General features: G+C 39.1%; 1 protein-coding gene across 1 annotated transcript; it reads right to left on the bottom strand.

The window, feature by feature from the left end:
• Positions 1 to 859: 859 nt before the first annotated feature.
• Positions 860 to 4,774, bottom strand: LOC104221504 (endoglucanase 25-like). The gene is made up of 6 exons (XM_009772578.2): positions 4,094 to 4,774; positions 3,229 to 3,539; positions 2,424 to 2,882; positions 2,143 to 2,278; positions 1,886 to 2,058; positions 860 to 1,584 (listed from the first exon to the last, which is right to left on the bottom strand). The coding sequence occupies exons 1-6, from the start codon at positions 4,470 to 4,472 to the stop codon at positions 1,183 to 1,185; spliced, it is 1,860 nt and encodes a 619-aa protein (XP_009770880.1). The 5' UTR covers positions 4,473 to 4,774; the 3' UTR covers positions 860 to 1,182.
• Positions 4,775 to 16,560: the final 11,786 nt, after the last annotated feature.

The raw sequence follows: 16,560 nt of genomic DNA, 5'->3' as shown, positions 1-16,560 counted from the left end.
AACACATACCATGTGAATGAGGTGGAAATTTGGAATGATTAGACAGTCAATCAGTAACTTGGATGCCAAATTGGTCAATTTTCCACCGCTTCTTTGGATATGCCTTTGGAGCAGCACACAAGTCAATTTTTTTTATATTTTGGCAAGGGATTATAGAAAAGGTGGAAAAGAAATTAGCCACCATAATCAAAGATAGAGTGGTAAAATAGAGTCTTGTTAATGCTTCATCTTATCCATATCCTCAAGTATAGACGTTTAAGCACCTTAGCTTTATGATGTGATCTCTTGGCTGTACATGAAGAGGAAAATATTTGGGCAAAAATCACTTTTAGCCCGCGGCCGAAATTATTTATATCCGATAATTGGAAAATTGTATAAAATTTATATATATATATATATATAATACATAAATGTATATATTAAAAAAAAAAAAAAGGGCAACCCGATGTACTAAGCTCCCACTATGTGCGGGGTTCGGGGAAGATCGGACCACAAGAGTCTATTGCACGCAGTCTTACCTTGTATTTCTGCAAAAGACTGTTTCTACGGCTTGAACCCATAACCTCCTGATCACATGATATCACTTACGCCAAGGCAAGGCTCCCCTTTCATACGAAAATATATATATATATATATATATATATATAATCTACATTTTTTCGACTATTATTTTAAAGCGATTATACAATGTCATTTCCCCAAAATATTTTAGAATTTACTTAGATCTTTACAAGATATAGAAGCTTTGTAGTTCAGACTGACCTTTTATACAAGTCCAGCAACATCTCATTGTTTTAAATTAATAAAATATTTTGCCTACTTGTAAAAAAAAAATTCCATATGTAAAGTGGAGAATAGGTAATGAGAACCAGTAAGTGAGATTCTAGTGTTCAAAGAATACGTTATTAGTTTGGTCACATACATACATACATACATACACATACATACATACCATATATTGATACGTTCCAAGTAAACAGACATGCCATTGGGCATTTCTTCAAGAGATTCAGTTGCTAGTCCTATTCATGCCCAAGCTTATATGTTCAAGGTGCATATTCCTGTTTTCATCTAACTTCAAAATTCATGGGGTCAGACTCCAATATCAATCACAGTATCAAAAATAAGGAACCTATAGTCACACAAGACAGAGGTACTGACGATGTTTAAAGATCAAAAGAATTATGGTTTCCAAGGAGCTGGTGGAGGAGGTGGAGTTGGGAACATCGGTGGTACTGCAGAGAATATCGTGTTCTTATCAACTCCGATGTCTCTATCTCCAGATAGAGCCACGAGAGCTGCAACTAAACCAGCGTTTCCAGCAAGAGTAGGCTCTGTATAATTGTAATTACTACGGACATCGTGGAAACCGTCATGCTTGTCTGGTCCAGCAACCATGGCTCCAACAATAATATTCGGATTAGCCTTAGATGAATCCCTCCATTTCCATCCTCCTTTACAGTTATACTTGACCTTGTTTTTAGGAATTGACGCCCCTCTGTGGTGAACGCGCTTAGGGTAGTGATTGCCAAAGCCAACAACATAACTCATTTTCCTGGGATTCTTGCCAAGGATGTAGTCAATCTACAAAGTCGAAGAAACAACCAAGTTAACCCCAGAAATGGTTTACACCTTACAACAGAACATGCTTATACTGTGTCCCTCGTTATCTACACACTCTAGCACTTAACTATCAATCATTAACTGTCCCTACACCATATATGAGGCCAATCTAGTCCACTCATCCTCAGCACATGGTGCAGAGAGAAATCAAGTTGATTATGGAATAGCATGCACCACAACCATTGACAAGATAGAGTAGAAGAGAAACCCGAGAGTAAGAAAGGAGACTCTTACTAACTTAAATTAGCAGAGTTTCATTTACCTGGGTCTCAGCGAATCGACGCAGGACAGCAGTGGAGTAGAAATTGGGTCCACAGTACCATCCAGGAGTGTCAGCAGCTTCAAGGTAGTCACTAAACAAGGTAGCCAGGAAAGCTGCATTGACTACATACTGAAGAGGTTGAGGCCTTCCATGGTTTAACTGGATTAACCCACCTGGAATTGCCCAAAAGATTTGTTTCAGAATAAGAACATCAAATTACAAAAACTTTACATGCAAAACAGATAAAGCATGGTTACCTTTTGTGCGGTTAAAAGAAGTGAAGATTGGCAAGTAGGAGCACATGATTATGCTCGTCTGGTTGTGAAATGTCTTTAAAATTTCTTCATAAGGATATCCGGGACTCAAAAACAGTCTCATGCGGCTCAGTAGCACCTGAAGAGAAAATGAAAAGCAGCATTTCAGCAAAATATTGAACCCTCTAAGAAATAAAACCTCCTAGTTTACAAGTCTCAATAACAATAACTGGAAAAGAATATTAGAAGATAATTCAAGAATACAAGAGGCGATGTTGACTTACTTGAGCTCCAGTGAGCTTGTTATCCCAGCTGAGCACACCATAATCAGGGCCTCCCCAAAAAGCACCAGCATGTTTGGCGAGACCAGGAGTGGTAGCAAGCTGAAGATATGAAGAATTTCCAGTAGCATAGTACAGCCAAGCTGCACCCCATATAAACTCATCCCAGTAACCAGTAGAATTGTAGAAGGTTTCAGCTTCATTGCCGACACTGTATCTACCACGCTGGTCTCTAGAAAATTTGAAGAGTGTTTTAGCACCATGTGCAAGTTTTTGTGAATAAGCCTTATTGTCCTTAAAAACAATGGAGGCAGAAGCCAGAGCAGCAGCCATCTCTGCAGCAAGGTCCGAGCAGCCGTGACATTCAGTCACGGGCCGATCGTAATCAATATCTTCTGGACGCACCCAACAATAGTGATCATTGGGATCAGTACTCCCTCCGGAAGTATCCCCTTTTCCAACCTATACAAATATAACAGAATTCGTCCAATGAGATCGAGTAGTCTAAGTAAGTTCATTATTGATCTCAAACACTGTGAAAATAAAATCTCAGGCAGTCATTGATGCTGATTTACAAAAAGCAACCAGAATGAGAATTGGTGAAAGTTAAAAAAACACCCAAGAGATTACAGTTGTCACAAGTGTGAGAAGTATAATGGTTATAATCATGATTCTGACTCAAACGAACAAGGCAGTGATAACGTGTTCCAGTTGAATGCTAATTACTGATGATAGAAGAAACTTTAACTCTCTAGTTGAGAAAATTGTAATCTACACATTTACACAATGCAAAATAAATGATAGTTACCTGCGCAGCAATGCGGTCTATGGTATCAGCAGAGGAATTGAAGGTCTTCAGGAGATAATCGGTACCCCACTTAATAATATCTTTAACATGAGTGAGCTCACCAGCAGCTTCATATTTTGCACTATACTCGATCACACTCCAACTTAACATGGTGAGAGCAAACGACTGAGGAAAATTAAACTTGATTGCATCTCCTGCATCATAATATCCCCCAACCAAATTTTTGAACATAGTTGAATCATCTGACTTGCCATCTTTCAAACATGAATTTCCCCTCCATGACACATTGTTGTGTTTGGGCAATTTTCCAGCTGTAAATACCAACAGAGGATTAGCAAAAGAATTGAGCTATAACCACCAAAAACGACCGAGATACAGCATTCAAACACTAGGTTAAAAAAATGAACCACTAAAATCCATAAGAGTCTAATGTTAAATCAGTTAAGTCAAAATTATATTTTTGCATCTCAAATCACAAACAGCAACTAATGCAGTAATCTTCCAATCTTAAGTCAAAGGCCTTTGTTTATTAGCACGTAGAGCCATTCCACAGACCATATAAAAATAAGTGGAAAGATAATATTTTTTTTCTTCATAAAATGACCTTGATCATCTTAATCAACCCAAAATTTGGGGAAAATAATTCAGTAATAAATATTTCCAAACTAAAGCAAACAAAACAAGAAGATTATTTCAGAGGACTAAGGCATGCATCAATAACACATATCATTTCCACCTATTAGTCAATCAAAAGCCAAATCCAGACAATAAGATCCAATATGCAATGAGATAACAATGACATTTTTAAGCACACATTTGGAAGAGTTTACCCCCAAAAAAAACAAATATAAAAAAGATGACTCACATTTCTGGGCATTGAAGAACATGAGGGCTTTATGGAGAGCGACGGTATAATTATCGGGTGGGGGATTGTGGTGTTTGTGTCTAGGTGCAAGCTTAACAATCATAGTAATGAATCCAGCTAATAAAGCTGCGGCAAGAATACTGCCCACAGTCCACTTGAAAATCTTCCGACTCACAATAATACAACCAAGATCCACATACTTCTTCTTCTTTTGCTCCGTTGGACCCAACAGCCAGCTTTGCTGTGTCTCGTCCAGATTTCTCGACAGTGCCGCCCTATCAAAATCCCCCAAGTTTCTGCTCCTGTCATCGTCTGTGGCTGAATCTGTGGCGTGGATTTCCAACGGTCCTCCCCATGGATCCCTACCGTACATACTCATTTTTGGGTACTCAATATAGAGCTGAAAGAAGAAACCCACAAACTCAAAACATGCAAATTTTGGATCTTTTTTATAAGATTCAGAAAATGCTGAACTGGGCAAGTCTTGATCGACTGTTTTTATTCAGCTAAGGACTCAACTTTAGTTGAAGAATTGTGTGTGGATCGAGAGGGGAGGGCCAAAATGGGAAAGTGGGATAGAAAATCTAGTGGCAATAATGGATATGAAGCTGTAATGGTGCTGTTTTTTGGGCATTTTGATTGTATAAAATAATATTTTTATATTACTGGTACCGAACTCAAAAAAAAAAAAAAAAACAGTGTAGTAATGCAGAAGAAATAATATAATAATACTAGAAAAAAGCTGTACTACTACACTAGTTGATGACACTGACGAGACAGCTAATGGACAATGACACTCTGTCTAATTGCAATCCTTCTCTAATTGTGTTTTACTTCCTTACAAGTGAGCTTGAATTAGCCGTTAAAATGAATTTTTAGACATTTTGTTAGTATTTCAAATAATAGTGAATTTCATTCTTCACAAATACAAAAATATTATTTATGGCCAAATAAAGTTACTTTCTATTTTCTAGGTAAGAGTATTGGCCAATATTTTACTTTTTTTGTGTGTGTGGATAAAGGTAATTTAGTCAATTAGTCGGGACATTAAGCTTGCATAAGAATTACTCACTACTTATTGGTACATCATGATTGGGTAAAGAATTACTCTGTCTAAAAATACACAAATGATTGTATATATTTCCATTGTAATCCATGCAAAACATTGTGCATGCTGCATGAGAAATACACTTCAATGACACATATTAATGCTGTTGAATTAAGTACCCTCGTTATTGGTATTTATCTTTTGGAATTATGTTGTGTGTTTTGGTAAATTGTTATCGGATCTTTACACTGATAATAACCATTCGAATTCATTATTTACCTTAGTATACATAAATATATGATATTATATATATAAATTATATATTCATCAGATTATTTTAATTGTAAACGATTAAATGAGCGACATCTAGTCTAGATTAATAATTCATTCTTCTTTTTCTTTCTAAACTGTTTTCATGCTTGAGTTGCATAGTTGACTTTCACTACAAGGCTTTTGGTATCATTTTCATACACCTAACAAATGCCAGATGGCGGATGAAAGAGGCAGCTAGAGTAATACTTATCAAAGAGGGAACCAGCTGACATATTGGATTGCGTTTAGCCACAGCATGTTCAACAGAATATGAAAGTAAATAAAATTGTCTGAATATTTAAAAAATGACACTCTTAATTATTTGTCCGAAGTACATTTTAAAATGATTTTTGCAGCTGGGAAAAAGACAGGGACACAATAATATTATTCCATCCCCCACTTGTAATTTATGAGGTCTGGTTTTTCTGTTTGTAGAATCTCCAGAGGAGAAGTGCTATTGTCATGCAATGATTTGCGGCAAACCAAATCCCTAGTTCAATTAAAAAAGTATTTTCATTTAAGACTTTCCTTTAAAAAAAAGGAAAGAAACAAAAAAACTCTCCTTTCTCCAATATTTACTTCCAAAATGCTCTTTTGTTGTCCCAATTTTTCACTTGAAATAAGTTGTGATTTATAATATTTTTATGTGATTGCTAATATGTAAATTACAAATAAATTGATATTACAGAGTAAATTCTATATTTTAAAAATACATAAAACAAGATTAATAACTTGATATTGAAAATCACAGAAAACATTAGATGTGTTGACCCTTTATTAGCAACGAATCTTGTTATTTATCATTTAGAAAAATATTGAATACTTTTTTTAAAGTAAAATGAGCTTGAATAAATTGACATATGGTTTTAATATGGGTCCTTTTTATTCAATATTCGACAATTCATTTTGAGGCAAAAGGCATGTTTACATGTTGAAATTCAAAAGAGATAAACAGAGGGTTCCCCACTTCGATCCTGCCCCTCCATACGCGTTTAATTCAAACAAGTGTGCGATATGATTAAAACAACTTTGACAACGTAATACTTTGCTTGTAAGATTTATTGATAAGTATATATTGTCATTTTTAACCCAACAAACAAATAAATAAATATATACAAAACCAAAAGAAAAGATCCCAGTCTATAACAATATGCTTAACGTTAATCATCAAATCCAGCTTGGACCACATATCATGTTTAGTTAGCAAATGTTGCCAACTCAACGGTTTTCTCTAGAAGAATAAATAAAATATTTTGTTAAAGATAATCACGCGGCTGCATGTGAAGGATAGGAGAGAGAGAGTGAGAGAAGAAAAAATAACAAAGTCATCACGTGGAGTGTCGGCAAAGGATGTCTTTTTTTGAGGTGAAGTATTTGTTTAGTTAGAAGGGACTTTTCTTTGTTGTTTTGTCAATTACTCCTCCCCTTATCTAACCTAATTTATTGGTCTCTTCTCCATGTTATTTTTTCATTGATCCCAATAATCAACTACATTGAACAAAATAATTAATGTAAGTTACGCATTACCGGTTAATAAAAAATAATTATATTCATGACTAGCTAAATATACAAAAATATATTGTATATAAAATATATATATTATATATTAATAAAAAAATACACAATTTACTGGTAATTATCTTTTAGAACGGTGTAGGCATGTAAAATTTATTGAATTTAAATTCAATAAATAATTTGGACTATATTTAAATATACTAGTCCAAATAAATATTATGGGCTAATATAATTGAATTAATTATATAAGTCCAATATATATAGATTAAATAAATAAGTCTTAATCCATTGGGCTAGCCCATTTAATTGAGCTAAAGTGATGAGCCCGCTTCATTAAGCTCAAGATGTCATCTTCCTAGAGGCCCAGTTTGGTGCCACGTGTCAAATGACGTGGCGTGCCAAGTCAAGCGGAAGAGTCAATAGGACCATACCACGTGTCAAAATGACAAGGCGTGTCCAGTCGCGCTAAAAGGCCAATGAAATCGTGCCACGTGTGCAAGTGACATGTTCTGGCCAATCAAATGCAGTCATGTCACACTTCAATTTGATTTGTCGGAAAGAGTTTGTTCTTATCACAACTCTTCCCTTCCACAACTATAAATAGGAGTCTTCATAACTCAGAAAGGACACCAGAAGTTATAACAAGAAGCAAGAAAGAGCTCGTGGATCAAACGCTGCAAATTCCTCCACAAGTTTCAGGCTTCAAGTTTAAGTTCAAGAAATCAAGTGCAAGTTCAAGAACGAAGAACAAATCAAGGTCAAGTTCAAGCAATCAAGCCCAAGCTCAAGAACAAGATCATCGTTCGAGGCAACAAATACATATTCAAGATCAAGCTCAAAGGCCCTTGAATTTATTTACCATTGAAAAGAAAAATCAGAGGATTCATAGAGATTGTACACTCAAATATTTGAAATAAAATACTACGATTGTTGTGATATTTTTCGGTCTTGATTTTATTTTCTCGACGCAAATTTATTGTCTACAAATTCTGGCACGCCCAGTGGGATAATCTCTACCTCTCATCTCAACTTTTCAATCACCAGAGTTCAAGAACATTGAAATGGCTTCGAAGAAAATCAACTCCAAATCAACATCCACCAAGGCTGCTAACTCCAGGTTCTATGCTGATGTGGAAAGCATCCTCGATGTCACCTTTGGAAGCTTCGGACCAGTTACGAGGAGCAAAGCAAGCTCTTTAGGACAACAAGCACCCCAAGTGTCGTCTGCATCAACCCCTATTTTCGGATCTTCATCCTCAAAAGGAGCAAGATCTTCTACAAACGCATCTGAAGGAGGAAGCGATGTTGCTGAAAAGATCAAGAAAACTCTTGCTTTGCTTGACCTCTCCGGCTCCAAGCACTCTGCTGTGAAGGAAGATGATGATGCTTCAAGCGATGGATCCTCCCCACTTACACCACATAGCGTGAGCCGGTCAAGGATCAATCTATGTGAAAATCCATGCTACTCTCCGTCATCCATGACAATCATTCAAGCCATGGTGACAAACACTTCATCTATGGAGGAGCAGTTGGCAAACTTGACGGAAGCAATCACTGGCTTGACCAAATGCATGCAAAATCAAGAGGCTAGAATTGACAAGCTAACAGATAGGGTGGGAATCTTGATGGAAGAAGAATATACCCATGCACCCGGCAAGCTCCCAGAAGTTCTAGAGAGTGACTCTCCCCAAGACAAGCAGCATCCACTAAGGCTATCCCTGTCTCATCTGAAGGGATGATTCCAATCGATCAACTGAAGGAGTTCATCGAAGGAACCATTAAGAACAAATATGAAGTTGCTGCCAAATCCTCCCTTACATATGCAAAGTCGTACACTGCAAGGGTCGATATGTTGAAGATGCCTGCTGGCTATCAACCTCCGAAGTTTCAACAATTTGATGGTAAAGGTAATTCAAAGCAACATATTGCGCAATTCGTTGAGACGTGCAACAATGCTGGGATTTATGGAGGTTACCTCATCAAGCAGTTTGTCTGCTCGCTAAAAGGAAATGTTTTTGACTGGTACACGGACCTCGAGGCTGGATCTATCGACAGCTGGGATCAACTAGAGCAAGAGTTCCTCAATCGCTTTTATAGCACAAGACGCACAGTGAGTATGATAGAGCTTACAAATACTCGTCAACGAAAGGGGGAACCAGTTATTGACTTTATCAATCGTTGGAGGAATGCAAGCCTCAACTGCAAAGACAGGCTTAGTGAAGCTTCAGGCATAGAGATGTGCATCCAAGGCACGCATTGGGGATTGCGCTACATTTTGCAAGGTATCAAGCCTAGTACATTTAAAGAACTTGCAACTCGTGCCCATGATATGGAATTGAGCATGGCTTCCGCTGGAAATGAAAGGCTACCCATCTATGAACCTCGCAAAGTGAATGACAAGCAAGAAGTCAGGAAGTGGGGCAAGTTCGTACCCAAGTCTGAAAGCAAATAAGCTATGAATGTCAATACGTCACTTGTGAAGTTCACGACGAAAGAGAGCAAGAAGCAGAGTATGAAATCCACTTCGTTTCAAGATAAGCCAAGTGGGAAGCTGACTCTAAAAGAAATGCAAGAGAAAGAGTACCCATTCCTGGATTCTGATGTGCCAGCCATTTTCGAAGAACTCCTCGAGTTAAATCTCATCGAGCTTCCGGAGATGAAGCGACTAAATGAAGCTGAGAAAACAAATGACCCAAACTACTGCAAATATCACCGACTTGTAAGCCACCCTCTAGAGAAGTGCTTTGTCTTCAAGGATAAAGTCATGGACTTGGCTCGCGAAAAGAAGATCGTACTTGAAGATGAGAAAGCAAGCGCAAACCAAGTCTCTATCACCTTTGGCACATTCAGTCCGGATGAATTATGTAATTTTAAAGAAATTAAAAATGAAGAATTACTGGAGAGAGACAAAGCTGAAGTCAACCAACCTGATGATGATGAAGGTTGGGCATTGGTGACTCGTCGTAGGCGCCACAAAAGGAGCCCACAAAAAGAATCAATGGAACAACCAACAAGGAAGATGATGGTAAAAAGACCAATAAAAAAGAATCCAGTTAGCCATTTGAAGAAAGCAAAAGTGGAGATGCACCACCCTCAAAAGCCACGAAATCCAGTGACCTTGGAGGAGTTTTTACCAAGTTGGTTTCGCACGAAGATTTCCCATGAGGGCATTGATGCCTCTTGTTGCCATGCTGACAAAGGGGAAGAAAAGAGTGATGACCTACCGTTGGCACCATATTCAGAAAAGCCCATCAGTCCACTCCTCAAGAAGTTAATGTTTGTGAGGAAAAGGTCACGTTCACAAATGACGATCTTTTGCTAGGTGACACTCCTCATAACCGCCCATTATACCTGGTTGGCTATATGCGCGATGAAAGGGTAGATCGGATTTTGGTTGATGGAGGATCCTCAGTGAACATTTTGCCAATCCATACTGTGAAAGAACTTGGTATTCCCATGAACGAACTCTCAGAAAGTCATGTGATGATCCAAGGATTTAACCAAGGCGGGCAAAGAGTCATAGGCACGATCAGGCTGGGAATCACTATTGAAGATATGCAATCAAGTGCATGGCTGCATGTGATCGACGCGAAGACTTCATACAATGTTTTGCTTGGGAGGCCTTGGATACATGAGAATAAAGTTGTTCCATCTACCTACCATCAATGTTTAAAATACTACGAGGGTGAAGTCGAGAAGACGGTAGTTTCTGATGATGAGCCATTCACCAAGGCTGAGTCACACTTTGCCGATGCAAAGTTCTACCTGAAGAACCGCATTGTGAAGGAGCTGAAAGTTGATGATGGTATGAAAAGCAAGAATGATGAACCCATAACTAAAAGAGCTGATGTGACTATTGGTAAAGCCAAAACTGTTACTGAGGAGGTACCCGCCAACGTGAGTAAATCTTATAAAGGGGGTATTGCGTCTTATGGAAAGAAAGTAAGTCCCGAGCTCCAATATGTCCCTAAAAGGAATAAAGACGAGGGCGGATCACATAATCTCCAAACCAAGACGCTAAGGGAGTTAACTCTTCCGGTAAAACGAATTGAGGCAGTAAAGTTGTCCTCAAAGCCGCTTGCAGGGTTTGTAGCCTAAAATCATTTGCAGAATGTGGCACTCCCTACAAATCGAACAGATGAAGGTTTCGATCCTAACGCTTACAAGCTATTTGCAAAAGCTGAATACAATCCAACGAGCCGTCAAAGTTAGGGAAGCTCCCATCAGAAGCTTCAACGAGGCAACCCCGTGAAGGTCTGGGATACAAGCAACTATCACTAGTGCGCATCTCAATAAGAAGGGCGAGTAGCAATTATATCACTGTAGAAGACGAATCTGCCGCTTCTAGCAGGCCTTCTATCTTTGATCAGCTTGGAAAATCAACTGTGAGAACTTCTGTATTTGAGAGATTGGGTCCATTAAATAAGGGGAATAAGTTACAGAAAAATCATCGAAATACAAGAACACCCGCTTCACCCAAAAATCAGGAGATCTCTAAGGATTTCCAGAGTTTGGTTCCTTCCAGAATGAGGCGACAAACAAAACTGGTGGTTTCATGTGAAGAAGTACTGAAGGTAAAGCCATATATTGTGGTCTACACTAAAGAACGTGACGAGGATGAAGAAAGTGTAGGTACTTCGTATCATGTCACTATATAAGGCGAGAATGGTGTTTCGTCTTCGATGGAAGATAATGCGGAATTGGAGGATGTTTTGCCGTGTTATCACATATCCTTCAATGATGGGGACCCTCAAAAAGATGAAGATGCAAAAGATGCTCCACCTAAACCTGAAGAAGGAGTGAAGACGACAGTTGATGCCTTAAAAGAAGTTAACCTTGGCACCGATGAGGAACCAAGACCCACCTACCTAAGTGCTTTACTAGAAACTGATGAAGAGAGCACTTATATTGAGTTACTCAAAGAATTCAGGGATGTCTTTGCTTGGAGTTACAAAGAGATGCCTGGCTTGGACCCGAAAGTAGTAGTCCATCACCTTGCAGTCAGAAATGGTGCTCGCCATGTTAAGCAAGCTCAAAGGCGTTTTAGGCCGGACTTGGTTCCCCTGATTGAAACTGAAGTTAACAAGCTCATTGAAGCTAGATTTATTCGGGAAGTTAAATACCCAACATGGGTTTCAAGTATTGTCCCTGTAAGGAAGAAGAATGGCCAGATTCGAGTATGCGTTTACTTCAGGGACCTCAATAATGCATGTCCCAAAGATGAATTCTTGTTTCCTATTCCAGAGCTGATGATCGATGCTACTACTGGTTATGAGGCAATGTCTTTCATAGACGGTTCGTCGGGCTATAACCAAATTCGTATGGCACCAAAAGATGAATAGCCTACTGCGTTTCGCACCCCCAAGGGTATTTATTGCTACAAGGTAATGCCTTTTGGATTGAAGAATGCTGGTGCTACTTACCAAAGGGCTATGCAGAATATTTTTGACGATCTTCTCCACAAGAATGTCGAATGCTATGTTGACGACTTGGTGGTGAAATCAAGAGAGAAGGGCGACCACATGAAAGACTTGAGGATGGTATTTGAATTGCTCCGGAGGTACCAACTTAGGATGAATCCGTTGAAATGTGCCTTTGGAGTTACTTCTGGAAAGTTCCTTGGTTTCATTGTCCGACATCGAGGGATCGAAATTGATCAAGCCAAAGTGGATGCCATTTTGAAAATGCCTGAGCCTCGAGATATCCATGAATTGAAAAGTCTGCAAGGAAAGCTAGCATACCTTAGAAGATTCATATCAAACCTGGTTGGGAGGTGCCAACCGTTTAGTCTCCTCATGAAGAAAGGCGTTCCTTTCAAGTGGGACCAAGCTTGTAGCAATGCCTTCGAAAGTATCAAAACCTACTTGATGAAGCCTCCGGTTTTAGCAGCTCCTATACCTGGAAAGTCGTTATACTATACATTGCGATGCAGGAAAGGTCTGTTGGAGCACTGTTGGCCCAAGAAAATAGTGAGGGGAAAGAAAACTCTCTTTACTACTTGAGCAGGATGATGACACCTAATGAGTTGAATAATTCGCCAATTGAAAAGTTGTGTTTGGTGATAGTCTTCTCAATTCAAAAGTTGAAGCACTACTTTCAAGCTCATGTTGTCCTTCTTGTTTCTAAAGCAAACCCCATCAAGTTTGTGATGTCAAAACCTGTTCTTAGTGATCGACTAGCGAGATGGTACCTCTAATTTCAACGATTCGAGATTTTGTACATCCCTCAAAAGGCTGTAAAAGGACAAGCATTGGCAGACTTCTTGGCAGATCATCCGATACCTGATGACTGGGAGCTAACTGATGAACTACCTGATGAGGACGCAATGGTCATTGAAGTTCAACCTCCATGAAAAATGTACTTTGATGGTGCTGCGCATCGTGGGGGAGCTGGGGCTGGTGTAGTATTTGTCACTCCTCAAGGTGAAGTCTTGCCATACTCCTTCACCTTGACACAACTCTGTTCCAACAATGTTGCTGAATATCAAGCATTAATACTTGGGCTTGAAATGGTCGTTAATATGAAGCAATTGCAATTGCAATTGCAAGTCTTTGGTGACTCCCAGTTAGTGGTCAATCAGCTTTTGGGTAGTTACGAGGTCAAGAAGCTCGAACTACGTCAATATCATGATTACGCAAAAAGGTTGATGGGGTGGCTCAGCGATGTGGCTATTCAGTATGTACCAAGGAAAGAAAACAAGAAGGCTGATCCTTTAGCCGCTCTAACTTCATCATTAGCCCTGCTTGACCAAGTGCAAGTTACCGTCTGCTAAAAATGGGTAGTACCACCGCCAAATGAGGTCAAAGGTGAAGAAAACGAACTCAAGCATCTTGTTGCTGTTTCTGAAGTTGAGAAAGAAGAATGGCAACAACCCATTATCGACTACTTATGCTATGGGATACTTCCAGAAAATCCGAGGAGAAGGACTGAAATCCGTCGTCGTGCACCTCGCTTCCTTTACTATAAGGATACTCTATACAGAAGGTCATTCGAGGGAGTACTCTTGCGATGCCTAGGAGAAGAAGAAGCTCTCCAAGCTTTGCAAGAGGCACATTCTGGGGTATGTGGGTCACACCAGTCCGGACCAAAGCTCCACTTCCATATAAAAAGGATGGGATATTATTGGCCAACGATGGTAAAAGATTGCTTGGACTACGCTCGAAGATGCAAGGCTTGTCAATTCCATGCGAATTTTATTCATCAACCTCCTGAAGTGTTGCACCCGACTGTTGCATCCTGGCCATTTGACGCTTGGGGATTGGATGTTGTTGGACCACTACCAAAGTCCTTTGGTGGGCACCTATACATCTTGGCTGCAACTGACTACTTCTCAAAATGGGGTGAAGTTGTTGCTCTTAAGGAAGTAAAAAAGGAAAATGTTGCAAGTTTCATCCGAGTAAACATTATTTCTACGCTTTGGTATTCCTCGTTACATAATAACGGATAATGGAAAGCCATTCGATAATAGGGTGATGAACAGGATTTGTGATCTTTTTGGCTTCAAGCAACGTAACTCCTCGATGTACAATGTTGTCGCCAATGGTCTAGCTGAGGCATTCAACAAGACTCTATGCAACTTGTTAAAGAAAATTGTCTCCAAATCCAAACGAGATTGGAATGACCGTATGGAAGAAGCTCTATGGGCATATAGAACGAATCATCGCACGCCAACATAGGCGACTCCTTATTCACTCATTTATGGAGTCGAAGTTGTCTTGCCACTTGAGCGTCAAATACCTTCGTTACGACTACTATTCAAGAAAGGATCACTGATGAAGAAAATGCTCGACTTCGATTAGCAGAGTTGGAAGCTCTTGATGAAAAGAGATTGGAAGCTCAACAGAGTCTTGAATGTTATCATGCTCGATTGTCTCGCGCCTTCAATAAAAGAGTTCGTCCGAGATCCTTTCAAGTAGGAGATCAAGTCCTTGCCGTACGAAGACCCATAATGACTTCCTATAAACCTGTAGGGAAGTTCACTTCAAAATGGGATGGGCCATATGTCGTACAAGAAGCTTATTCAAGTGGGGCTTACAAGCTGGTTGATGCAGATGGTATGAGAATTGGCCCTATCAACGACAAGTTTTTGAAGAATTATTATCCATGAAGTTGCAAGTCATGACGCTCCTCGACGTACGAGCCTAAACTGCAAATCATGATGCTCCTCGACACACGAGCCTAAACTGCATGTTGCTACACTCCTGGTGTCACACCTCCTTTTTCACCTACACCCCCGCTAAGGGACACAAAGGGAGTTTTTCCAATTAAAGGACAATCGAAATAGGATTTTATTTAAAGATTCAGAGTCGCCACTTGGGAGATTTATGGTGTCCCAAGTCACCGGTTAAATCCCGAATCGAGGAAAAGATTGACTCTGTTTAACATTCTGCGTACCAGAAATTCGAGTAAGAAATTCTGTTAACCCGGGAGAAGGTGTTAGGCATTCCCGAGTTCCGTGGTTCTAGCACGGTCTCTCAACTGTCGTATTCGGCTTGTTTATCTGATTTTTAATACACATTGAATTTATGTGCAAATTTTAACTGTGTACCGCTTTTATTATTATTATTTTTACCGAGAATTGTAACATCGTGAAAATTTATCTCGAACCACGTCACATCAATGCACCCGTGGTTATTGACACATTTCAACTCTATTGAAATTTGGATTTGGGTCACATAAATGTGCACTCGAGTTTAAGAAGATAACATTATTAAATACGCACCTAAAGCGACTAGCGTATCATTATTTTGGGTAGGGCCGCGAAATTTTGCTAAACGGTCCATCCCGAAGTCTAAGTAATTTTACCAACACGTATAGAGGGCCCCGCACTTTGTGTACTTTTGTTTGTCGAGGCTCGTCTCATTCATTATTTTTAAAAGGAATTTGCAACGTCGTGGAAATGCATCTCGAACCACGTCACAATCAATTTACCCGTGATTAGCGACATATTTCGACTTCGTTGAGATTTGGATTTGGGTCACATAAGTGTGCACCCGAGTTTAAGAAAGTAAATTATTAAAAGTACGCGCAGTGACTAACGCATTATTACTTTTGGGAAAAAGGCCGTGAAATTCGCTAAGCGTCCGATCCCGAGTTCTAAGTATTTAATATATATACAATTGTGAGGGCCCCGCAATCGGTGAGTTTTACTAGGCGAGGCTCATCTCGTTTATTTTTGAAAAGACAATCCTAAAGTGGCTATATTTTCTATTAAGTTCGTCTCTAAAATAAAAGAGAAGAGGTCCTAATTAGTTACATGTTTATAAGCTCGTGCCTCTTATTGTTTATTAGATTAAGACAAATCCAAACGGAAAATTGCAACAGAGCTTACTCAAGGGAGATTGTATCATTCCTTATTCTATTAGTTAATAACACTAAAGTTGAGATTATGAATAGAACACGAGATTGACACCCAGTAATATCAAAACAAACTAACTATTCTTTAATTAATTTAAACTAACATTATTAGATGAATTGAACTATTGGAATTAACTATGTGCAATACAAAGCCATTTTTTTAACTCTTTTTACGACTTGTCGACGAAATGCGTCAATGCTAAAAGACTGACATCAGGCCCAAATCAATCACTAA

Source organism: Nicotiana sylvestris, chromosome 1 (assembly GCF_000393655.2).
Source record: "Nicotiana sylvestris chromosome 1, ASM39365v2, whole genome shotgun sequence".
Taxonomy (NCBI): Eukaryota; Viridiplantae; Streptophyta; class Magnoliopsida; order Solanales; family Solanaceae; genus Nicotiana; species Nicotiana sylvestris.
This window is presented reverse-complemented; position numbering and strand designations above follow the sequence as displayed.